The following is a 24,608-nucleotide window of genomic DNA, read 5'->3' as shown; positions in this document are numbered from 1 at the left end:
CGCGCGCTCTCTGCCCCCCCCCGCGCGCTCCTCTGCACCCCCCGCCGTTCTCCTGTTACTAACAGTGCATCCGACTTCGCAGTAGTTGTGCCACAATTCCAGATCTCCCCGACCTCCATTTTCAGCAACCTCTCCTGTGATGAGTTCCATCAGTTATTCGGGAAGTCAACTCCGGGCCGAAACCTGGCAGCTGTGACTCACTGGGTTGGGTAGTACGCCCGCTCCTTGAGTCAGGAGGTCATGGGTTTGAGCATCTCTCCAGAGACAAAATCTAGTCTGACAGCCCAGTGCAGTCCTGAGGGAGCGCCGTAACTGTCGGAGGGGGTGTACTGAGGGAGCGCCGTACTGTCGGAGGGGGTGTACTGAGGGAGCGCCGCACTGTCGGAGGGGCAGTACTGAGGGAGCGCCGCACTGTCGGAGGGGTGTACTGAGGGAGCGCCGCACTGTCGGAGGGGCAGTACTGAGGGAGCGCCGCACTGTCGGAGGGGGTGTACTGAGGGAGCGCCGCACTGTCGGAGGGGCAGTACTGAGGGAGTGCCGCACTGTCGGAGGGGCAGTACTGAGGGGAGTGCCGCACTGTCGGAGGGGCAGTACTGAGGGAGTGCCGCACTGTCGGAGGGGCAGTACTGAGGGAGCGCCGCACTGTCGGAGGGGGGTGTACTGAGGGAGCGCCGCAGTGTCGGGAGGGGCAGTACTGAGGGAGTGCCACACTGTCGGAGGGGCAGTACTGAGGGAGCGCTGCACTGTCGGAGGGGGTGTACTGAGGGAGCGCCGCACTGTCGGAGGGGGTGTACTGAGGGAGCGCCGCACTGTCGGAGGGGGTGTACTGAGGGAGCGCGGTACTGTCGGAGGGGCGGTACTGAGGGAGCGCCGCACTGTCGGAGGGGGGTGTACTGAGGGAGTGCCGCACTGAGGGAGTGCCGCACTGTCGGAGGGGCGGTACTGAGGGAGTGCCGCACTGTCGGAGGGGGTGTACTGAGGGAGCGCCGCACTGTCGGAGGGGGTGTACTGAGGGAGCGCCGCACTGTCGGAGGGGCGGTACTGAGGGAGCCTCGCACTGGTCGGAGGGGCAGTACTGAGGGAGCGCCGCACTGTCGGAGGGGCAGTACTGAGGGAGCGCCGCACTGTCGGAGGGGCAGTACTGAGGGAGTGCCGCACTGTCGGAGGGGTGTCTGAGGGAGCGCCGCACTGTCGGAGGGGGTGTACTGAGGGAGCGCCGCACTGTCGGAGGGGGTGTACTGAGGGAGCGCCGCACTGTCGGAGGGGGTGTACTGAGGGAGCGCCGCACTGTCAGAGGGGCAGTACTGAGGGAGCTCGGCACTGTCGGAGGGGCAGTGCTGAGGGAGTGCCGTACTGTCGCAGGGGCAGTGCTGAGGGAGTGCCGCACTGTCGGAGGGGCAGTATTGAGGGAGCGCCGCACTGTCGGAGGGGCAGTATTGAGGGAGCGCCGCACTGTCGGAGCGGCAGTACTGAGGGAGCGCCGCACTCTCGGAGGGGCAGTGCTGAGGGAGTGCCGCACTATCGGAGGGGCAGTACTGAGGGAGCGCCGCACTCTCGGAGGGGCAGTGCTGAGGGAGTGCCGCACTGTCGGAGGGGCAGTACTGAGGGAGCGCCGCACTGTCGGAGGGGCAGTACTGAGGGAGCTCGCACTGTCGGAGGGGCAGTAACTGACGGAGTGCCGCACTGTCGGAGGGGCAGTGCTGAGGGAGTGCCGCACTCTCGGAGGGGCAGTGCTGAGGGAGTGCCGCACTGTCGGAGGGGCAGTACTGAGGGAGTGCCGCAGTGAAATGAGTGGTTGCGGGGATGACCTCTCCATGGCGGAGTGGAGAGCAGGCTGGAGGGGAGCTTGATGGATGGATGTGAGCAGACGACACAAAGGAACTGGAAAAACCTGAGACTGTTTCCTCTTCCAGACCGAGGGGGATGCAGCAGAGGATCGAATGAGCGATGTGGAGGATGACGAGGAGGAGCTAGAAGGTTCCGAAACCTCTCCGACAGGGTAGGTTCCTGTTTCATTGCCGCGTATCAAATCTCTTGACTTCGGGTGTTCTGTCGTGTTCTTAACTTGGGGCGGAGATCGCGTCATTTACATAAGAACATCAGAAATAGGAGCAGGAGTCGGCCATACGGCCCCTCGAGCCTGCTCCGCCATTTAATACGGTCATGGCTGATCCGATCATGGACTCGGGTCACTTCCCTGCCCACTCCCCATAACCCCTTATCCCCTTATCGTTTAATAAACTGTCTATCTCTGTCTTAAATTTATTCAATGTCCCGGCTTCCACAGCTCTGGGGCAGTGAATTCCACAGATTTACAACCCTCTGAGAGAAGAAATTTCTTCTCATCTCAGTTTTAAATGGGTGGCCCCTTATTCTAAGACCATGCCCCCTAGTTCTAGTCTCCCCCATCAGTGGAAACATCCTCTCTGCATCCACTTGTTAAGCCCCCCTCATAATATTATATGTTTCGATAAGATCACCTCTCATTCTTCTGTATTCCAATGAGTAGAGGCCCAACCTCCTCAACCTTTCCTCATAAGTCAACCCCCTCATCTCCGGAATCAACCGAGTGAACCTTCTCTGAACTGCCTCCAAAGCAAGTATATCCTTTCGTAAATATGGAAACCAAAACTGCACGCAGTATTCCAGGTGTGGTCTTACAACAAGTGACCGCACTTAAAGAGTGGTTCACTGGCTCTTGGGCTCTTTGGGACATCCTGCGGCCAGGAAATGCGCAATAGGAATGCAAGCCTTTCTTTTCCTTGGTTGGCGGAATATTCTGTCCTCGGAGCGCCTGGTGGAAGATGGAGACGATCTGCAACGGCTCCTTTTCCTTCTCTATCTTTCTTTACCCCCTGCGAGAAAGTGCCCAAAACCTGCCCCGTGTCCTAACTCGCACCCAGTCCCACTCACCCATCACCCCCTGTGCTCACTGCCCCGTGTCCTAACTCACACCGAGTCCCACTCACCCATCACCCCCTGTGCTCACTGACCCCGTGTCCTAACTCGCACCCAGTCCCGCTCACCCATTACCCCCTGTGCTCACTGGCCCCGTGTCCTAACTCGCACCCAGTCCCACTCACCCATCACCCCCTGTGCTCACTGCCCCGTGTCCTAACTCACACCCAGTCCCACTCACCCATCACCCCCTGTGCTCACTGACCCCGTGTCCTAACTCGCACCGAGTCCCGCTCACCCATCACCCCCTGTGCTCACTGACCCCGTGTCCTAACTCGCACCCAGTCCCACTCACTCATCACCCCTTGTGCTCACTGACCCGTGTCCTAACTCACACCCAGTCCCACTCACCCATCACCCCCTGTGCTCGCTGCCCCGTGTCCTAACTCACACCCAGTCGCACTCACCCATCGCCCCCTGTGCTCACTGACCCCGTGTCCTAACTCGCACCCAGTCCCACTCACTCATCACCCCTTGTGCTCACTGACCCGTGTCCTAACTCACACCCAGTCCCACTCACCCATCACCCCCTGTGCTCGCTGCCCCGTGTCCCAACTCGCACCGACGGCAGGAATTGCAGGATGTGCTTGTGTGTCTTACCTGGCGCTGTGTGTGGGACTGCCAGTAACTTGATCTCCCCGTCCCCGCTTTACAGTTGTAATGTATGCACCTGTGAACATGCTCGCGGGTTTGTAAAGCTGTTACTTTGCCCTCCACGTTGCCACCCTCGTTTGCCTTTGGGACACGCCATGGCGCACCATCTTGCCATCTGGAGGAGGCGGGGGGTTCCCCAGTGGAGTGCTCTCTACGCGGGAGACCTCCCCCTATTTATTGGGGACTTGGCCTGGAGGGTGGTGCACGGAGCAGTCCCCTGCGATCGGTTTTTAAGCCGGTTCACGGGCTCCCAGGCCGCCTGTAATTTCTGCGGTCTGGAGGAGTCCGTGTTCCACCTGTAGGTACAGTGTGCGAGGTTGCAGCCCCTCTTCCAATATTTGAAGGGGCTGCTCCTGAAATTCTGGCTGCGCTTCAGTCCCACACTCCTGATCTTTGGGCCCCCTGTGCGGAGGGGAGCGGGCAGATCGGAGGGCCTCCTCGTAGGGGGGCCATCAGCCGGTCCAGGCAGCGGGCGGTTGAGGGGGTCGTTCAGCCCGACTGCCTGCCTCTCTTCCGCGGTTACATCCGAGCCAGGGTGTCCCTGGAGGTGGAGCACGCGGTGTCCACCGGTACGCTCGCGGCCTTCCGCCAGAGGTGGGCGCCGGAGGGACTGGAATGCATCATTTCAACAGGGAACAGAATTTGAATTTAATTTGATTTGTCAAGGTACCCTATAATGCTCATCGGTTAATTTGTGGATTTTTATGCCCTTACAAAAGAGGACACTTGATTTAAGGTTATAGTTGTAGAGCTGTTGAGTGGGGAGTGGCTTAGCCAGTCACATGATGTTCACAAGACTCAATAAAACCCCAGCCAGTTGGGTTCGGGGGATCCACGATGAGGTATGGCGTTGTGAGCCTGGTGATTGAAGTGGTCATGTGTAGTGTGCTTGTTAAACCTGTATTAATAACCCAACTAGTTCACAATTGCTAAGCAACGAGCCCATGCAGCAACAATAGCTAACGGGCAACGGCTGTGTGGCGGCGACTCACTCCGCTGTCTGATCTCCGCAGAGCTCCAACTCCAGCCAGAAGAGGAAAGGGAAGAAGAAATGGAAGAGCGAGAGTCCGTGGGTCAAGCCCACCCGCAAACGACGGCGGAAGGACCGCATCAAGGCGGGCAAAGGGGCAGGTAGGGCCGGGTCCGGCCGCGAGAGCCCCGAGACAAGCGCAGGGAGTCCACTGCTTACCGGCAGGGGCTCTGTGTCACCGGCGGGGGAAACCTCCCGGGGACAGCAGTGACACACCCACTCACTGTCCGTCATCCCCCCCCCCCCCCCCCCCCAAAACTCCCGGGGGGCAGCAGTGACACACCCACTCACTGTCCGTCATCCCCCCCCCCCCCCCCCCCCCCAAACTCCCGGGGGCAGCAGTGACACACCCACTCACTGTCCGTCATCCCCCCCCCCCCCCCCCCCCCAAACTCCCGGGGGGCAGCAGTGACACACCCACTCACTGTCCGTCATCCCCCCCCCTCCCCCCAAACTCCCGGGGACAGCAGTGACACACCCACTCACTGTCCGTCATCTCCCTTCCCCCCCCCCCTCCCCCAAACTCCCGGGGACAGCAGTGACGCACCCACTCACTCTGTCCATCATCCCCCCCCTCCCCCCAAACTCCCAGGGGGCAGCAGTAACACACCCACTCACTCCGTCATCCCCCTCCCCCCCCCCCCCCCCCCTCCCCCCAAACTCCCGGGGACACCAGTGACACACCAACTCCCCCCCCCCCCCCCCCAAACTCCCGGGGACAGCAGTGACACACCCACTCACTCCGTCCACCATCTCCCCCCCCCCCCCCCAAACTCCCGGGGACACCAGTGACACAACGACTCACTTCCCCCCCCCTCCCCAAACTCCCGGGGGGCAGCAGTGACACACCCACTCACTCCGTCCACCATCTCCCCCCACCCCCCCCCCCCCAAACTCCTGGGAACACCAGTGACACACCGACTGCCCCCGGGATTTGCTGGATCTTGCGGAGGCATCGTTGGTGGTATCTCTCTGGCGCTGCTCTGCCAACCAGCTGAACGGGCGGGCCTGGCGTAGGTGCGAGCTGGGTCTCTCCGCCCGCTCGCGCTGCCTCTGCTGGTGGGTGGTGCCAGGGCTCTGCCCCACCCCCTCCCCCCGGGGGGGGGAGCACTGCCTCACGGTGCGACGGCCCTAGTCACTATCGATGCCCGCGGAGCTATCGCCAGCAGCGGCGATCTTTCCGCCTGTGGGGTTCCGCGTGGCCTCATACAGCCGCAAGGTCCCGAATTCGGAACTCCGAAAACCGGAATTGTCCAAAAAAAAACACGACGTTTCGTGCACAGCCGACGGAGCCGTCCGTGATTATTGTCCGAGACCTGAATTGTCCAAAAAACTGACATTTTGCGCTGAGTCATCCGGAATCCGGAATTATTGTCTGAAAACCGGCCATTTTCGAGGCAAAACCCGGCACGGATTGGTCAAGCATTCCGTATTTCAGCCATGATCATATTGAATGGCGGTGCAGGCTCCAAGGGCCGAATGGCCCACTCCTGCACCTATTTTCTATGTTTCTCGTCTGAAATCAGGAATCCTTGACCAAATCCGTGTCGCGTTTTGGGTTTTGCACGATTTCGGACCTGGCCGCTCAAAACCCGACACGGATTCGGTCGAGGATTCCGGGTTTGGATTTTCTTGTCTGAAATCCGGGGAGGGAAAACAAACCCCAAACCGGAACGGACTCGGTCCCGCGGATTCCTGACCTGGGGCTGTTGTACCTGTCTATACCCGGTGAATCTTGCGTGCTGAATTGTACCAGTACCGTTACGCGCCCGCTGTACGCGGTGGGGTATGTCCCCACTGCCCTTACACAACCATCGGACAGATTGCCGTGCGCGCTTGAACTCATTCTCCGTCTCTCCGTCGACTGATTTGCCTCTTTTCCGTTAGTTTCAGTGGGACAGACGGCCGCTGGTTTCACCAAACTGAAAGAAGGTACTGAACACGATCGTTCGCTGTTTGGGCCTCCTCTTCCCCCTCACCGCTCTTGCGCACTCCGGCAGCCTGGAGGGTGGGTGGGTGGGGGGCTGCGAGAGAGGGAGGGCCTGGGCCAGGAGGAGAGCTTTCCTGTCTACTCGAGCTCCCACTGCCGCGATCAACGTCTCCTCTCTATAACCGTCCACACTGCGAAGGGAGCCGGGAGCCTTGGCCCCTTTTTATGTCAACCCACTTGCTTTACGGAGCTGTCTGTGATTCGGGAGGAGGGCGACGGGTTTCTGAGTTGGCGAGGCTGTGGGAAGGAAAGGGAAGGGAAGTGAGGGTGTCCCGGCACTCTGGCGAGACGGCCTGAGGCCCAATTAAGGCTCTGGGAAAGCACTCTCTATTCCTCGTCTGCGGGGATTACATCAGTCTGACGTTGAATTAATTGGCCCACCCTCCCGCTCCCCAAATTCTGGAGAATATATGCCTAGTCTACTCGATCTCTCCTCATAGGACAATCCCCCCATCCCAGGAATCAGTCTGGTGAACCTTCGCTGCACTCCCTCGATGCCAACTATATCCTTAGGTAAGGAGACCAAAACTGCACACAATACTCCAGGTGAGGTCTCACCAAGGCCCTATATAATTGCAGTAAGACGTCTTTACTCTTATACTCAAATCCTCTTGTAATAAAGGCCAACATACTTTTGATGCGGAGATTCAACATCGCTGGCAGTGCAGCCTCGGCTGCCTGAGGAAAAGAGTGTTTGAAGACCAGGCCCTCAAAGCTACCACCAGACTCATGGTCTACAGGGCTGTAGTAATACCCGCCCTCTTGTATGGATCAGAGACATGGACCATGTACAGAAGGCACCTCAAGTCGCTGGAGAAATACCACCAACGATGTCTCCGCAAGATCCTGCAAATGTCCTGGGAGGACAGACGCACCAACATCAGTGTCCTCGCCCAGGCTAACATCCCCAGCATTGAAGCACTGACCACACTCGATCAGCTTCGCTGGGCAGGCCACTTAGTCCGCATGCCCGACACGAGACTCCCAAAGCAAGCGCTCTATGCGGAGATCCTTCCCGGCAAACGAGCCAAAGGTGGACAGAGGAAACGTTTCAAGGGACACCCTCGAAGCCTCCCTGATAAAGTGCAACATCCCCACCGACACCTGGGAGTCCCTGGGCCAAAGACCAGTCCGCCCTCAGTGGAGGAAGTGCATCCGGGAGGGCGTTGAGCACCTCGAGTCTCGTCGCCGAGAGCATGAAGTGGACAGGCGCAGGCAGCGGAAGGAGCGTGCGGCAAACCAGTCCCACTCCCCTCTTCTCTTGACGAATATCTGTCCCACCTGTGGCAGGTTCTGTGGCTCTTGTATTGGGCTGTTCAGCCACCAAAGAGCTCCGTTCAGGAGTGGAAGCAAGTCTTCCTCGATTCCGAGGGACTGCCTATGATGATGACGATGATGATCCTTAAATACGGAGACCAAAACTGCGCGCAGTACTCCAGGTGTGGCCTCACCAACACCCTGTACAGTTGTAGCAGGACTTCCCCGCTTTTATAGCCCCTACTTTTGTACTCCATCCCCCTTGCATTAAAGAATTTCGGAAAGGTGACCGGGGGCGGGGTTCCAGTTGGTGGGGGTCTAGATGAAAGGCCTTCAGCAAGTGAGGATAGCCAGGAGCGATGTGCAGTCGCCCCAGAGCAGGCGAAGGTGGCATTGCAGCAGCTTGGGAGAAGGCCACGGAGGGATTGTGAACCTGGTGGGTTGGGAGATGAGGGGCAGCGGTGGGGGGGTGAGAGAGACCTTCGTGGCCGGCAGGGAATTTTGGCCATTTGTGCAGGACCAGAAGGAAGAAAAAAGTGTGGGGTAATGCATTTGGGGGAGGGGCAACGAGGCAAGGGAGTACACAATGACTGGGAGGTGTGGAGGAACACAGGGACCTTGGAGTGCATGTCCACAGATATCCTTAAAGGTAGCAGGACAGGTCGATAAGGTGGTTAAAAAAGCAAGCGGAATGCTTTCCTGTATAAGCCGAGCCATAGAATACAGAGTGCAGGGAACATAAGAATTGGGAACGAGAGTTGGCCATACGGCCCCTTGAGCCTGCTCCGCCATTCAATGAGCTGATCTTCAGCTCACCGCCACTTTCTCACACTATCCCCACATCCGAAGCAAAATTCGGTCAGATAGAGTCAGCATGGATTTATGAAGGAGAGGTCATGTTTGACAAATTTGCTGGAATTCTTTGAGGATGTAATGAACAGGGTGGATAAAGGGGAACCAGAGGATGTGGTGTAGTTGGATTTCCAGAAGGCATTTGACAAGGTGCCACATAAAAGGTTACTGCACAAGATAAAAGTTCACGGGGTTGGGGGTAATATATTAGCATGGATAGAGGATTGACTAACGAACAGAAAACAGAGAGTCGGGATAAATGGTTCATTCTCTGGTTGGCAATCAGTAACTAGTGGGGTGCCGCAGGGATCAGTGCTGGGTCCCCAACTATTTACAATCTATATTAACGACTTGGAAGAAGGGACTGAGTGTAACGTAGCAAAGTTTGCTGATGATACAAAGATGGGAGGAAAAGCAATGTGTGAGGAGGACACAAAAAATCTGCAAAAGGACATAGACAGGCTCAGTGAGTGGGCAAAAATTTGGCAGATGGAGTATAATGTTGGAAAGTGTGAGGTCATGCACTTTTGCAGAAAAAAAATCAAAGAGCAAGTTATTATTTAAATGGAGAAAGATTGCAAAATGCTGCAGTACAGCGGGACCTGGGGGTACTTGTGCATGAAACACAAAAGGTTAGTATGCAGGTACAGCAAGTGATCAGGAAGGCCAATGGAATCTTGGCCTTTATTGCAAAGGGGATGGAGTATAAAAGCAGGGAAGTCTTGCTACAGTTATACAGGGTATTGGTGAGGCCACACCTGGAGTACTGCGTGCAGTTTTGGTTTCCACATTTACGAAAGGACATACTTGCTTTGGAGGCAGTTCAGAGAAGGTTCACTCGGTTGATTCTGGAGATGAGGGCGTTGACTTATGAGGAAAGGTTGAGGAGTTTGGGCCTCTACTCATTGGAATTCAGAAGAATGAGAGGTGATATTGAAACGTATCAGATAATGAGGGGGCTTGATAAGGTGGATGCAGAGAGGATGTTTCCACTGATGGGGGAGACTAGAACTAGGGGGCATATGTAAGTGGTTTCCCTTATAATACACACAATTTGTTTTGTACTGCCTGCACTGAGGCATTCCAATCCTCCCGTATTAATGCAGTTACAGTCTTTGCGTGTGTCTCCAGCTCTGCGGTAACCTCCTTTAAAGGGACAGTCATTGCCTGGTCCTCCTCTAACTCCGACCCGACCATCGCGTCCCCTTCCCCAGGATTTTCCACAGATGGTCCTTTATTTATTTATTTTTTTAATTCGTAGCCAATCTTTCCAATTCTTTGTCAGATCACAAACGCCAGAGGTCACCTTGCACACATCAAGGATCACTCTGCGCCAATGCTCTTAGCCAAAAGGCCGAGAGCCACTGCACCGTTCCTGGAAGTACTGCAATACCAGGTTCGTGCCATGGAGGTGGATGGGTCAGGCCCCCCACCCACCTCCTATTTCCAAAAAGCATAGGAGAACCACCTTCCTGATCCAGGGAGAACCACTTTGGGGTCATGGTTACTCCCCTGTCAGGTCAGTTACGCATGATCTTAGCCAATTGGCAGCTGCACGTCACCCATACTGTTGACGCGAGAGGTACCCGCGCTCAACGCCGCCGAGACATCATCGAGCACCCCTGGCCTCTGCCTCCCCGGGCTAACGTTATCGTACACTCCCATATCGTACAATCTTTCCCGACTCACATCCCCGCAACTTGAGTTCGAAGAACTGGCGGAACGTTTCCTCACCGAGCGCCTCGTTCAGCTGCTCAGTTTCTTTTGGGCACCCCTGGGGCAGCTGTGCCCCGCCCGGTTAGGTTTAAAATGACTGACGCGACCGCGTTGCGCACCCCCTTGGAATAAAACCTTTCCGGCCGGGCCTAAAACTGAACCAGTCCCTGGGCCTGGCGTGGTGGCTGAACACCTAACTTCTGCCGCCTGTACCGGTGGGGCTGTGGGCACGGGGGCTCCCTCTTGTGTGCTGCAAGTTCACTGGCACTTAGTGTGTTGGCAGGGTCTGGGCCCACGCAGGGGTCCATACTCCGATCCCATCTGATCCCAGCCCCGGCGTCCTGCCGCTGCCTCGAAAAGGCAATCGACACGCCCGCTGGGCAGATCCGCTCCGACCCCCACATATGCACACGCATTCCCGTTCCTCCTTTCACCACTTGTCCCAGCATGCTTTCCACTCCCCCCCCCCCCTTTTGACCCCGTGATCTGTCGGTGTGTGTCGTTCCCCAGTCCGCTGTCTGGTTCCTCGTGTCCTGACTCAATTTCCTGAGCCGCCACCACCACCACCGCCATCCCAGGGGAATGTGTCCCTTGCACTTCGAGCATACGCGGCTTGCCCTCGGTCACCCCTAACCCTTGTGGCTGTGACCTTCGGTCTGGGACACGGTATGGAAGTCTCCCCGTTACGTGAACCCGGCGTGGCTGGAGTATTTCGTCGAATTCGATCCCCGGCCACCTTCCCTGGTGGAAGTCGCCTGCCATCCCGTCCGTGTCGTGTCCCCTGTCCTTACCCCCCCCCTGTGTCATGGTGGGTCCGTTCCCCCCACCCGCCCCCCCACCCAGTACATCCGCAGAGGAAGGACAACTCGCGCCCTCCCCCCCTTCCTGCTGTACCCTGTTCCGGCCAAGCTCCAGAGAACGATTACCAGGGTTGTCTCCACCTTTCTCTCGGCTTCCTGTGAAGATACAGAGAAACGACAACCTTTCTGAGAGAGGGGTCTGTCTTCGTCAAAAGCGCACTCTGTGAAAACACGAAACTGAGCAGGAAACTGTGCACACCGCCAGCTGTCCCTGGGTGGCCCCACTCGGTCTCTACCACCCCGGGCCTTGTACAGCTCCTCGGCGGTGTGTTAGGAGGCGACCACGGCCATGGGGTCCTGCTACTGCTCCGAACCACCACCACCACGGGCTCCTCACTGTCCCAAACTATGGGAGGAAGACCTGCTGTTGAACAGCGCCTTGGTGGTGCTTTCTGTTTCTCGCTCTCCCCCCCCCCCCCCCCCCGGGTTAAACGACTTGCACTGGTTCACATGGAACCACTTTGTGCGCTTCAGAAGCTTAACGGCGTACACCATGGGGGACTGGCCTTATCTACGATGCTGTCGGGTCCCATGTACAAAGGCTCACACGTGCCCGCCCGAGCGCAATTGCGGACCATGGCCTGACCCCCGACCTTCCACTCGTGGGTCCTCCGGGGCTCGAGCAACAACCGATTTCTCCCGCGCTGCTTCCCCATGTTGCTGGCAGCTTGACAGTCAATCTGTTTCAAGCGCTGGAACAGGTTCTTGACAAACTTGTCCCGGTTTACCCCTCTCGCCTGCCCCGCTGTGAGAACCGGCGCCAGGACACGGGTGGGCGTGCGCATGACCCGACCAGTCATGAGCTCGTGCGGGGAATACCCTGTGCCTTCTGGAGGGGCTGGCTCGGAACCCCCATCAGGACAAACGGCGGGATCTCAACCCACTTTTTCGGGGACTGTCCTCTGTTTCCTTCGATGGTCCGATTAAGTCGCTCCCCAACCCCCTGATGACTGTGGGTCGTGAGCCACATGCCCATCTCCCTTCTATCTCTCGCACTTTCAAGGTAGCCTGCACGACCTGCCCTGTGAAGTGGCTCCCCTGGTTGGACTCCGCGATCTGCGGCAGTCCCCACCTCGAGAACACTTCCCTCACCAGGATCCTTGCCGTCGCCAACGCTGTGGCTGATCGGCAAGGGAAGCCTTCAACCCGCTTCGGGAAGACGTCCACTTGGACCAAAACAGTACTCGTGAGCCCCTTTCGCGGTGGGCAATGGCCCGATGTAGTCGACCTGTACCGACTGCCGTATGAGGAACTCCTCGGCCCCCATTGCTGATCTCTTGGGGGGCCTTAACATCCTCCATAACTCTCTGTTCAGCACACCCAGGTCCTGCCGCGGGTCACCAATTCTGTAAGTGGGTGTTCCCTTGGGTGTTTTCGACGCACTCCCACGTTACACTAGTTCTCGACCTGGGAGTGATTACTGGACTGAGCAGATGAATGAGTCACGGACAAATACCTCGGTCTCAAGCGGCAATGCTTTATTGGAGCTAAACACAGACCTGCACCCAGTAAAACCACACACACCCTGGTGTGTAAAGCAAACAAATGCAGTACAATACACAGTGTGGCCTGCCTAACAGGCCCCTATCGCGAAGTACCCCAACGTCTAAAACACCTCCCCTGTAAACCCCTCAGAATTTGGTTGGGAGAACGCACGATACCCCCTCACACCGTGGCTGTGATCTTAAACGATGTGTGTGCAGAAATGCTCAGCGATTTCACTGACTTACTCGCTGCTTCTTCCGATGAACAGGTGTCTCTCCTGCTTTCTTCCCTCCGTCACAATACGGAGGGTTGGATTCTTGTCGGAGCGAGACCAGAGAGAGATGTGTCCACATGGCATGGCTTTTATATCCCAAGTTTTTGCCCTTCCTGGGTCATTGCAGTTGAGGCTTCCTGTGGATGTGTCTTCCTTTGGCCTTTGTTTCGAGGCTTCCTGAGGGTGTGTCTTCTGCTTTTACCCAATAAAGTTCCTTGTTTTTGAGGCTTCCTGTCTTTGAGTCCAGTTTTCGCTTCTCGGCAGTCTGGGCTTAATGGCTCTTCATTGTTCTGGTAACTGATCCAGGTAATCACCGATTGACGAGGTCACCTTGCCAAACAATGGACTCCCATTAGCCCACCTCCTGCCTTATGTTGGCCTTTGTCATTCCAGGCTCCCTGCCCATCATTCTAAGTCCAACATGGCGCCCCACCTGGGCCCCTCCCACAAACAGCTTCCAGTTTTCTTTCTGCAGTGAGAAAAATATTAAACGCAATGTCCAATAAATCCTGGGGGTTCAATGCTTTCAGTCCTTACACAAAATCTTAGAATAAGGGGCCGCCCATTTAAAACTGAGATGAGGGGAAACATAGAAAATAGGTGCAGGAGTAGGCCATTCGGCCCTTCGAGCCTGCACCACCATTCAATCTGATCATGGCTGATCATTCACCTCAGTATCCCTTTCCTGCTTTCTCTCCATACCCCTTGATCCCTTTAGCCATAAGGGCCATATCTAACTCCCTCTTGGATATATCCAATGAACTGACATCAACAACTCTCTGCGGTAGAGAATTCCACAGGTTAACAACTCTCTGAGTGAAGAAGTTTCTCCTCATCTCAGTCCTAAATGGTCTACCCCTTATCCTAAGACTGTGACCTCTGGTTCTGGACTTCCCCAACATCGGGAACATTCTTCCCGCATCTATCCCGTCCCATCAGAATCTTATATGTTTCTATGAGATCCCCTCTCATCCTTCTAAACTCCAGTGAATACAGGCCCAGTTGATCCAGTCTCTCAGAAATTTCTTCTCTCAGGGTTGTGGATTTGTGGAATTCGCTGCTTCAGAGAGCTGTGGAAGCTGGGACATTGAATAAATTTAAGACAGAAATAGACAGTTTCTTAAACGATAAGGGGTTATGGGGAGCGGGCAGGGAAGTGGAACTGAGTCCATGATCGGATCAGCCATGATCGTATTAAATGGCGGAGCAGGCTCGAGGGGCCGTATGGCCTACTCCTGCTCCTATTTCTTATGTTCTTATCCCTTGATTCGCTTAATGTCCAATTATGCTTGAACTATATACAACACTGGTTAGGCCACAGCTGGAGTACTGCGTGCAGTTCTGGTCACCGCATTACAGGAAAGATGCGATTGCACTGGAAAGGGTACAAAAGAGTTTTACGAGGATGTTGCCAGGACTGGCAAACTTTAGCGATGAGGACAGATTGAATAGGCCGGGGTTGTTTTCCTTGGAATAGAGGAGGCTGAGTGGAGATTTAATTGCGGTGTATAAAATTATGAGGGGCCCTGGATAGAGTGGATAGGACGGACCTATTCCCCTCAGCAGAGGGGTCAACAACCAGGGGGCATGGATTTGAAGTAATTGGTAGGAGGTTCAGAGGAGATTTGAGGGGAAATGTTTCACCCAGCGGGTGGTGGGGGTCTGGAACTCACTGCCTGAAAGGGTGGTAGAGGCAGAAACCCTCATTTAAAAAGTACTTGGATGTGCCGTAACCCACAGGGCTACGGACCCAGAGCGGGAAAGTGGGACAAGGCTGGCTAGCTCTTGGTCGGCCAGTGCGGACACGATAGGCCGAATGGCTTCCTATGTTGTAATTTTCTATGATTCTATTCTATGAGGCCATTCAGCCCCTTGAGCCTGTTCCTCTATACAATGCGACCATGACGGATCTGTATCCTATCTCCATCTTTTAACAGCCTTGGCTCCATATCCCTATATACCCTTGTCTAGCATACCTCTTGTCGATCTCAGATTTAACGGATTAATTGAGCCGGCATCTACTGGTTTCTGTGGGCGAGGGGCCCTCATTCCTAGCAGCCTTTGCTGGAAATGAGGGCCCCTAAAGTCTCTCCTGCATGGCCTTTACGGTTATGTCCCCTTGTCCGAGACTTTCCCACCAGAGGGAAAGGTTTCTCTCTCTTCCTATCAATATCCTAAAAGCCTGAATCAAATCACCCCTTTAACCGTCTGTATTCCAGGTAATACCAGCCATGTTTATGTCAGCTCTCCTCATAATTTGACCCTTGTGGCCCTGGTAACTTTCTGCTGAATCTATGCTGCACTCCTTGCAAAGGCCAATACTTTCTTTTATTAATTCATTGGCTGTGGGCGTCGCTGGCCAGGCCGGCATTTATTGCCCATCCCTAATTGCCCCTCGAGAAGGTGGTGGTGAGCCATCTTCTTAAAGAGCAGTTAAGAGTCATTGTCGCAGGCAGTCTCTTGAAACGAGGAAGACTTGCTTCCACGCCAAAAAGGGATGAGTTCCCAGATGTTTCAATGGAGGGCCCGATATTCCAGGTCCTGAACGACATATTGCCGGGTGGAAGATGTCTGTGCCTGGATTTTTTTTACGTGTGGTGGCCGTTGCACATCAGCCACCACACGGGCTTGACAGAGCTAGGTCTTGGTCCAGTAGCAAGGGTTAACCAGGACGGCTGGAGACCTGCTCTGCTGCACGGACCTAGTGAGCTCACATATCGCAGTGTGGGCTGGGCCCGTGCTGCCCCTGGGCCCCCGGACTCGCGTCCCCCTCCTGGGCCCCCGGACTCTCGCGTCCCCTCCTGGGCCCCCGGACTCGCGTCCCCTCCTGGGCCCCCGGACTCGCGTCCCCTCCTGGGCCCCCGGACTCGCGTCCCCTCCTGGGCCCCCGGACTCGCGTCCCCTCCTGGGCCCCCGGACTCGCGTCCCCTCCTGGGCCCCCGGACTCGTGTCCCCTCCTGGGCCCCCGGACTCTCGCCCCCCCTCCTGGTCCCCGGACTCTCGCCCCCCCTCCTGGTCCCCAGACTCTCGCCCCCCTCCTGGGCCCCGGACTCTCGCCCCCCCCCTCCTGGTCCCCGGACTCTCGCCCTCCCTCCTGGTCCCCGGACTCTCGCCCCCCCTCCTGGTCCCCAGACTCTCGCCCCCCCTCCTGGGCCCCGGACTCTCGCCCCCCCTCCTGGGCCCCGGACTCTCGCCCCCCCCTCCTGGGCCCCGGACTCGCGCCCCTCTACAGTCTCTCGCCGCTCCTGCTGTACCTGCCCACGCTCCAATCACCGACCTGGACTTTGATGACGTCACTCTCGGCTGCCGTCGCCCTCCTACGCCAGCTCGCGTTGTACCTTGCAGCGGTACGCTGCTCGCCGCTCCTTTTGTGGCCCCGACCTGTCGCTGATGATCTCTCGCAGGTCGCAGCCGACACACCGTCCAGGGACCACTTGCCGCGACTCACTCCTTTTCCCCTCGGAGCCAACCACCTTGCTGTGTCACATATCGGCCAGACCGGGTAAGGGTGGCAGATTTCCTTCTCAAAAGGACATTGGTGAACCGGATGGGTTTTTAATGACAATCCAACAGTTTCATGGCCACCGTTACTGACATTCGCTTTTTATTCCCGATATATTTAACTGACTGAATCTAAATTCCCCAGCTGCCGTGGTGGGATTTGAACTGGTGTCTCCGGATCCTGAGTCCAGGCCTCTGGATTACTAGTCCGGTAACATAACCACTCTGCTCCCGTACCCCTAACTGCGATAATATATCCTTTTCGGAAGATGTGTTGCCCAGAACTGTACACAGCACAGGGAGGGAGACTGCCTTGTGAAGATTGTTTTAGCAATTGGGTGTTGAGGAAATGAGTTTTGGGCCACTTTGGTTGGTAAAATAGAAAAGCCGAGTATTTTTTTTAAATGGCGAGAGATTGTGAAATGCTGGTGTTCTGGGGGACCTGGGTGTCCTTGTACACGAATCACTGAAAGTTAACATGCAGGTACAGCAAGCAATTAAGAAATATAGAAAATAGGTGCAGGAGTAGGCCATTCGGCCCTTCGAGCCTGCACCACCATTCAATATGATCATGGCTGATCATTCACCTCAGTACCCCTTTCCTGCTTTCTCTCCATACCCCTTAATGCCTTTAGCCGTAAGGGCCGTATCTAACTCCCTCTTGAATATATCCAGTGAACTGGCATCAACAACTCTCTGCGGCAGGGAATTCCACAGGTTAACAACTCTCTGAGTGAAGAAGTTTCTCCTCATCTCAGTCCTAAATGGCTTACCCCTTATCCTTAGACTTGTCCCCTGGCTCTGGACTTCCCCAACATCGGGAACATTCTTCCCGCATCTAACCTGTCCAGTCCCGTCAGAATCTTAGACGTTTCTATGAGATCCCCTCTCATCCTTCTAAACTCCAGTGTATAAAGGCCCAGTTGATCCAGTCTCTCATCATATGTCAGTCCAGCCATCCCGGGAATCAGTCTGGTGAACCTTCGCTGCGCTCCCTCAATAGCAAGAACGTCCTTCCTCAGATTAGGAGACCAAAACTGAACACAATATTCCAGATGAGGCCTCACCAAGGCCCTGTACAACCGCAGTAAGACCTCCCTGCTCCTAAACTCAAATGGTACGTTGGCCTTTATTACAAGAGGATTTGAGTATAAGAGTAAAGACGTCTTATTGCAATTATATCGGGCCCTGGTGAGACCGCACCTGGAGTATTGTGCACAGTTTTGGTCTCCTTACCCAAGGAAGGATATACTTGCCGCAGAAGGAGTGCAACGAAGGTTCACCAGACTGATTCCTGGGATGGGGGGATTGTCCTATGAGGAGAGATTGGGTCGACTAGGCCTGTATTCTCGAGTTTAGGAGAATGAGAGGTCATCTCAATGAAACATGCAAAATTCTTACATGGGCATGACAGGGTAGATACAGGGAGGATGTTTCTTACCGGGTTGGGGAGTCTAGAACCAGGGGTCACAGTCTCAGACTCAGGGGTCGGCCATTTCGGACTGAGATGAGGAGAAATTCCTTCACTCAGAGGGTGGTGAATCTTTGGAATTCTCTACTCCAGAGAGCTGTGGAGGCTCAGTCGTTGAGTGTATTCAAGACCGAGATCGCTAGATTTTTGGATATTAAGGGAATCAAGGGATATGGGGACAGTGCAGGAAAGTGGAGTTGAGGTCAAAGATCAGCCATGATCTTATTGAATGGCGGAGCAGGCTCGAGAGGCCGAATGGCCCACTCCTGCTCCTATTTCTTATGTATGTTCTTGTGAGGGTTTCAGCGGGATGGGGGAATGAGGTGTTGCCGCAGTACATTGCCTTGGCGATGGGGTTTGAGTTCCGGGTTGACCAGGACCCCAGTGTTGAGCCCCGATGTGGTTTGAGTGAAACAGTCGGAGAGGAGGTTGGGGTGTTTTAACGATTGCCTCGACACTGACCAGTGTGTCCTTCTGTTTCCCTTGCGCTCGGGCAGTGATGAATTCTACCGGAGGAAACTATTCTCAGAGCGAGTACACGGAGGTCCCCTTGGGGTCCCTGGAGCTCCCCAACGAGAGCAGTCTATCCCCGCAGCCCACAGGTACGTGGTCCGCTTATACTGCATCTCAAACCTCTTTCAGCATTGCCCATTGGAGGGGGGGAGCGGGTACCGCACTGCCCTTTGACCTCTCGGGTCCTAACTCCACAGCAGGAAGGCCCAGGGTCCCTGGATCCCAGCCTTGGTCCAGCTGCTGGATAGACTGTGCCTCTACTCTGTCTGTGCTGTGAAACAGTCTTTTGCCGTTGGTGAACTGGCTCCAACATCGGACCAAGAAACCAGCCCAATACCACCGCACGAAGCAAGAAATAGTTCTCACACAGAGCCAGCATTTTCTGTCTTCTTTCCCTCACTCGCTCCCCTCCTTCCCTGTTTTCTCCCCCCCCCCCCTCACTCCCTCTCCCCTCACATCCCCCTCCCCTCCATCTTCCTTCCCCTAGCATAAGTCTTCCCTCCGTATCCCCACCCCTCTCTCTTCCCACACCTCCACTCCCTCCAATCAGTCTCCCCTCGCCTCCCTCTCCCCTCGGTACTCCCTCTCTCCCTCCTCACACTCCCTCTGCCCTCACTGCCCTCACCTCCTCTCCCTCCCTCCCCACCTCCTTCTCTCCCTCCCTCTCTCCCTCTCCCCTCCCTTTCCTTCCCCTCCTTTGCCCTCTCCCCTCCCCTCCGTTTTCCTCTCCCTCCTCTCTTTCCCCCTTCTCCTTTGCTCTCTTTCTCGCCCCCCCCCCCCAACAGAATCATCGAATGATACAGCAGGGAATGGCCCATTGTGCCTGTGTTGGGTCTTTGAAAGAGCGCATTAGCCCCACTCCCCCGCCCACTTTCCTCACAGCGCTGTGAACGTTTCCCCTTCAGCTATTTATTCAATTGCCTTTTAAAAGTTACATCAGTCAGTGCATTCCAGATCATCATATCTCGGGTTACAAATAAAGTTATCTTCCTCTTCCCCCTCTGTTTCTTTTGCCAAATACCTTAAATCTGTGTCCTCTGGTTACGAATGGAAAAACTTTCTCCTTATTTACTCCTTTATCAAAATCCTTCATGATTTTGAACATCTCTGTTTGCAACCTTGGTGTCATATCTGACCCATAAATGGGTTTCCGACCACATATCCACAGCATAACGAAGACCCTCTATTTCCATCTCCGTAACATCGCCCGTCTCCGCCCCTTGCCTCAGCTCATTCGCTGTTGAAACCCTCATCCACGCCTTTGTTACCTCCAGACTTGACTATTCCAACGCACTCCTGGCTGGCCTCCCACATTCTACTCTCCGTAAACCAGAGGTGATCCAACACTTGGCAGCCCGTGTCCTATCTCGCACCGAGTCCCGCTCACCCATCACCCCCTGTGCTCGCTGACCCACTTTGGCTCCCGGTTAAGCAATGCCTCGATTTCAAAATTCTCATCCTTGTTTACCCTCTATGGCCTCACCCCTCCCTATCTCTGTAATCTCCTCCAGCCCCACAATCCCCCCGAGATGTCTGCGCTCCTCTAATTCTGCCCTCCTGACCATCCCTGATTATAATCGCTCCACCATCGGTGGCCGTGCCTTCAGCTGCCTGGGCCCCAAGCTCTGGAACTCCCTCCCTAAACCTCTCCACCTCTCTACCTCTCTTTCATAAGAAACATAGAAAATAGGTGCAGGAGTAGGCCATTCGGCCCTTCGAGCCTGCACCACCATTCAATAAGATCATGGCTGATCATTCACCTCAGTACCCCTTTCCTGCTTTCTCTCCAGACCCCTTGATCCCTTTAGCCGTAAGGGCCATATCTAACTCCCTCTTGAATATATCCAATGAACTGGCATCAACAACTCTCTGCGGCAGGGAATTCCACAGGTTAACAACTCTCCGAGTGAAGAAGTTTCTCCTCATCTCGGTCCTAAATGGCTTACCCCTTATCCTTAGACAATGTCCCCTGGTTCTGAATTTCCCCAACATCGGGAACATTCCACCCGCATCTAACCTGTCCCGTCCCGTCAGAATTTTATATGTTTCGATGAGATTCCCTCTCATCCTTCTAAACTCCAGTGAATGCAGGCCCAGTCGATCCAGTCTCTCCTCATATGTCAGTCCTGCCATCCCAGGAATCAGTTTGGTGAACCTTCGCTGCACTCCCTCAATAGCAAGAATGTCCTTCCTCAGATTAGGAGACCAAAACTGAACACAATATTCCAGGTGAGGCCTCACTAAGGCCCTGTACAACTGCAGTAAGACCTCCCTGCTCCTATACTCAAATCCCCTAGCTATGAAGGCCAAAATGCCATTTGCCTTCTTCACCGCCTGCTGTATCTGCATGCCAACTTTCAATGACTGATGTACCATGACACCCAGGTCTCGTTGCACCTCCCCTTTTCCTAATCTGCCCCCATTCAGATAATATTCTGCCTTCCTGTTTTTGCCCCCAAAGTGGATAACCTCACATTTATTCACATTATACTGCATCTGCCATGCATTTGCCCACTCACCTAACCTATCCAAATCACCCTGCAGCCTCTTAGCATCCCCCTCACAGCTCACACCGCCACCCAGTTTAGTGTCATCTGCAAACTTGGAGATATTACACTCAATTCCATCATCCAAATCATTGATGTATATTGTAAACAGCTGGGGTCCCAGCACTGAGCCCTGCGGCACCCCACTAGTCACTGCCTGCCATTCTGAAAAGGACCCGTTTATCCCGACTCTCTGCTTCCTGTCTGCCAACCAGTTCTCTATCCACATCAGTACATTACCCCCAATACCATGTACTTTAATTTTGCACAACAATCTCTTGTGTGGGACCTTGTCAAAAGCCTTTTGAAAGTCCAAATACACCACATCCACATAAGAAATAGGAGCAGGAGTAGGCCATTTGGCCCCTCGAGCCTGCTCCACCATTTAATACGATCGTGGCTGATCCGTTCATGTACTCAGTTCCACTTTCCTCCTTTAAGATGCTCCTTAAAACCTAACTGTTTGACCAAGATTTTGGTCACATAGAAACATAGAAACTCACAGCGCCAGAAGATGGCCATTTCGGCCCATCGTGTCCGCGCTGGCCGACAAAGAGCCGCACGGTCCTCGGTCAGCAGCCCTGAAGGTTACATATAAACCTATGAACAATGACGGAAAGGCAAAGAGAACCCAGCCCAACCAGTCCGCCTCACACAACTGCGACATCCCTTTTACTGAAACATTCTACACTCTGCCCCAACCGGAGACATGTGATCTCCTGGGAGAGGCAAAAAACAGATAAAAACCCAGAACAATTTAGGGAGAAAAAAATCTGGGAAAATTCCTCTCCGACCCATCCAGGCGACCGAAACTAGCCCAGGAGACCACCCTGGCCGTATTCTATTCCCTGCAGTATTTAACATTATATCTGCACCGTCCAACAAAAGGTCATCCAGTCTAATCCCAATTACCAGCTCTAGGTCCGTAATCCTGCAGGTTTCTGCACTTTTTAAGTGCCCATCCAACCATCTCTTAAAAGTGGTGAGGGTTTCTGCATCCACCACTCTTCCAGGCAGCGAGTTCCAGATCCCCACAACCCTCTGTGTAAAGAAGCCCCCCACCCCTCAAATCCCCTCTAAACCTTCCACCAACCACCTTAAGTCTATGCCCCCTCGTTATAGACCCCACCACCAATGGAAACAGGCCCTTACTATCCACTATGTCCAGGCCCCTCAATATTTTGTACACCTCAATGAGGTCTCCTCTCAACCTCCTCTGTTCCAATGAGAACAAACCCAGCCTATCCAATCTGTCCTCATAACTAAGATTCTCCATTCCAGGCAGTAAATTCCTGGCAAATCTCCTCTGCACCCCCTCTACTGCAATCACGTCCCTCCTATAATAGGGCGACCAGAACTGCACGCAGTACTCCAGCTGTGGCCCAACCAAAGTATTATACAATTTAAGCATAACATCCCTCTGTTCTTATAATCTATACCCCGGCCGATAAAGGCAAGCATTCCGTATGTCTTCTGAACCACCTTATCCACCTGGCCTGCTACTGCGCTAGTTGTGTGGCTCACTGTCACATTTCTCTATCTGGCTCACACTCCTGTGAAGCCCCTTGGGGCGTTTCACTATGTTAACGGCGCTACAGATTATTGTAATTCTCCCCTTAACCTTCTCCGTTCTCAGGAGAACAGCCCTGGATCCTCCAGTCTGCATTGTTCTCTCCGCCCGCAGCACAATTCGAGTTAGAAGAGGTGGCACTGCCCGAGGACTAACTCTCTCCCTCTCGACCCTCCCCTCCCCCCCCCCCCACCCAGGGGTCTCCAACGACGCGAGCTCCATGGAGACGGACAAGTTTGAGGAACTGCCACTGTGCAGCTGCCGGATGGAGGCACCGAAGATTGACCGCATCACCGAGCTCTCCAACAACACGTGCATGGCAACCGAGAGCACCGATGGGCAGGTAGGTGCGAGGGGGCATCGCCGGCGACCCTTGACCCTGCCCGCTGAGCCCCCCCGCGCGGCGCGGGGCGGCAACACTTAACCTTCCCCGCTAATCCCCCCCCCCCCTGCAGAGCGAGCCGTGCACCCTCACCTCTGAGTCAGGAGGTCATGGGTTCGAGTCTCACTCCAAGGGACTTCAGCACATCAATCCAGGCTGGCACTCCCAGTGCGCTGCTGAGGGAGCGCCGCACTGCGCTGTCGGAGGGGCGGTGCTGAGGGAGCGCCGCACTGTTGGGGACAGTACTGAGGGAGCGCCACACTGTCGGAGGGTCAGTCTTTCGGACGAGACAGTGCGGCGCTCCCTCAGTACCGCCCCTCCGACAGTGCGGCGCTCCCTCAGTACCGCCCCTCCGACAGTGCGGCGCTCCCTCAGTACTGTCCCCGACAGTGCGGCGCTCCCTCAGTACCGCCCCTCCGACAGTGCGGCGCTCCCTCAGTACCGCCCCTCCGACAGTGCGGCGCTCCCTCAGTACCGCCCCTCCGACAGTGCGGCGCTCCCTCAGTACTGCCCCTCCGACAGTGCGGCGCTCCCTCAGTACTGCCCCTCCGACAGTGCGGCGCTCCCTCAGTACCGCCCCTCCGACAGTGCGGTGCTCCCTCAGTACTGCCCCTCCGACAGTGCGGCGCTCCCTCAGTACCGCCCCTCCGACAGTGCGGTGCTCCCTCAGTACCGCCCCTCCGACAGTGCGGCGCTCCCTCAGCACTGCCCTCGGAGTGTCAGCCTAGATTATGTGTTTGAGGCTCGTGGAGCAGGATATGAACCCACAATCTTCTGACTCCGAGACGAGAGGGCTACCCATTGAGCCGCGGCTATTTGGTTTCTGTTGGGGACCTCCTGGTGATGGACTTCAGCAAGGCATCATTGGTGGGCTTTGGGGTGATTCCCTGGCTGCCTCTGGAGATGGTTTGAGATACGAGACAACCCAGGATACAGGCAGGGAGGAAAATGCCTGAATGAGGTAACCTCTCCTTCAGAGCATCTTTAAGCTTATAGTCATAAAGCTCTAAATACGATTACCGTGGCACTAACGATAATCTTGTTTGCAGCACTGGATTTAATTCCGTGTTAGTAACACCAGCGCTCTATTCGATAAGTTATAATATTGAGCAGGTCAGAGTGCTGCCAGCTAACTCGTATATATTTATTGGTGATTATGCATTGAATGTTACAGATAAGGTAAATCAATTTCATTACTTCAAAGTAAGTCAGGAGTAAGTCGGTGTAAGGAAGATAAAATCAGCAAACATTGCATTGTTGGGAGCAATTCCTTTACTCAAGTGATGAAGGTTCAAAACAATCTCCCAGAGAAGGGAGCAGAAGCAAAAAGGGTGATGGGAGGGTTAGGGGACAGGAGGGATGGGCTTCGATGGGGGGAGGGGTGAGAGGGATGGGCTTCGATGGGGGAGGGGGGTGTGAGAGGGATGGTCTTCGATGGGGGGAGGGGGGTGTGAGAGGGATGGGCTTCGATGGGGAGGGGGTGTGAGAGGGATGGGCTTCGATGGGGGGAGGGGGTGAGAGGGATGGGCTTCGATGGGGGAGGGGTGAG

General features: G+C 55.3%; 1 protein-coding gene across 1 annotated transcript in view; it reads left to right on the top strand.

The window, feature by feature from the left end:
* Positions 1-24,608, top strand: part of LOC139229626 (histone-lysine N-methyltransferase EHMT2-like) — a 151,925-nt gene that overhangs the window by 45,618 nt on the left and 81,699 nt on the right. Inside the window, 6 exon segments of the mRNA XM_070861136.1 lie at positions 1,914-1,980; positions 1,983-1,999; positions 4,626-4,743; positions 6,530-6,574; positions 18,546-18,650; positions 22,875-23,020. Coding sequence (XP_070717237.1) covers positions 1,914-1,980; positions 1,983-1,999; positions 4,626-4,743; positions 6,530-6,574; positions 18,546-18,650; positions 22,875-23,020 — 498 coding nt within the window.

The sequence above is a fragment of the Pristiophorus japonicus genome, chromosome 19 (genome assembly GCF_044704955.1).
Source record: "Pristiophorus japonicus isolate sPriJap1 chromosome 19, sPriJap1.hap1, whole genome shotgun sequence".
Lineage (NCBI taxonomy): Eukaryota > Metazoa > Chordata > Chondrichthyes > Pristiophoridae > Pristiophorus > Pristiophorus japonicus.
This window is presented reverse-complemented; position numbering and strand designations above follow the sequence as displayed.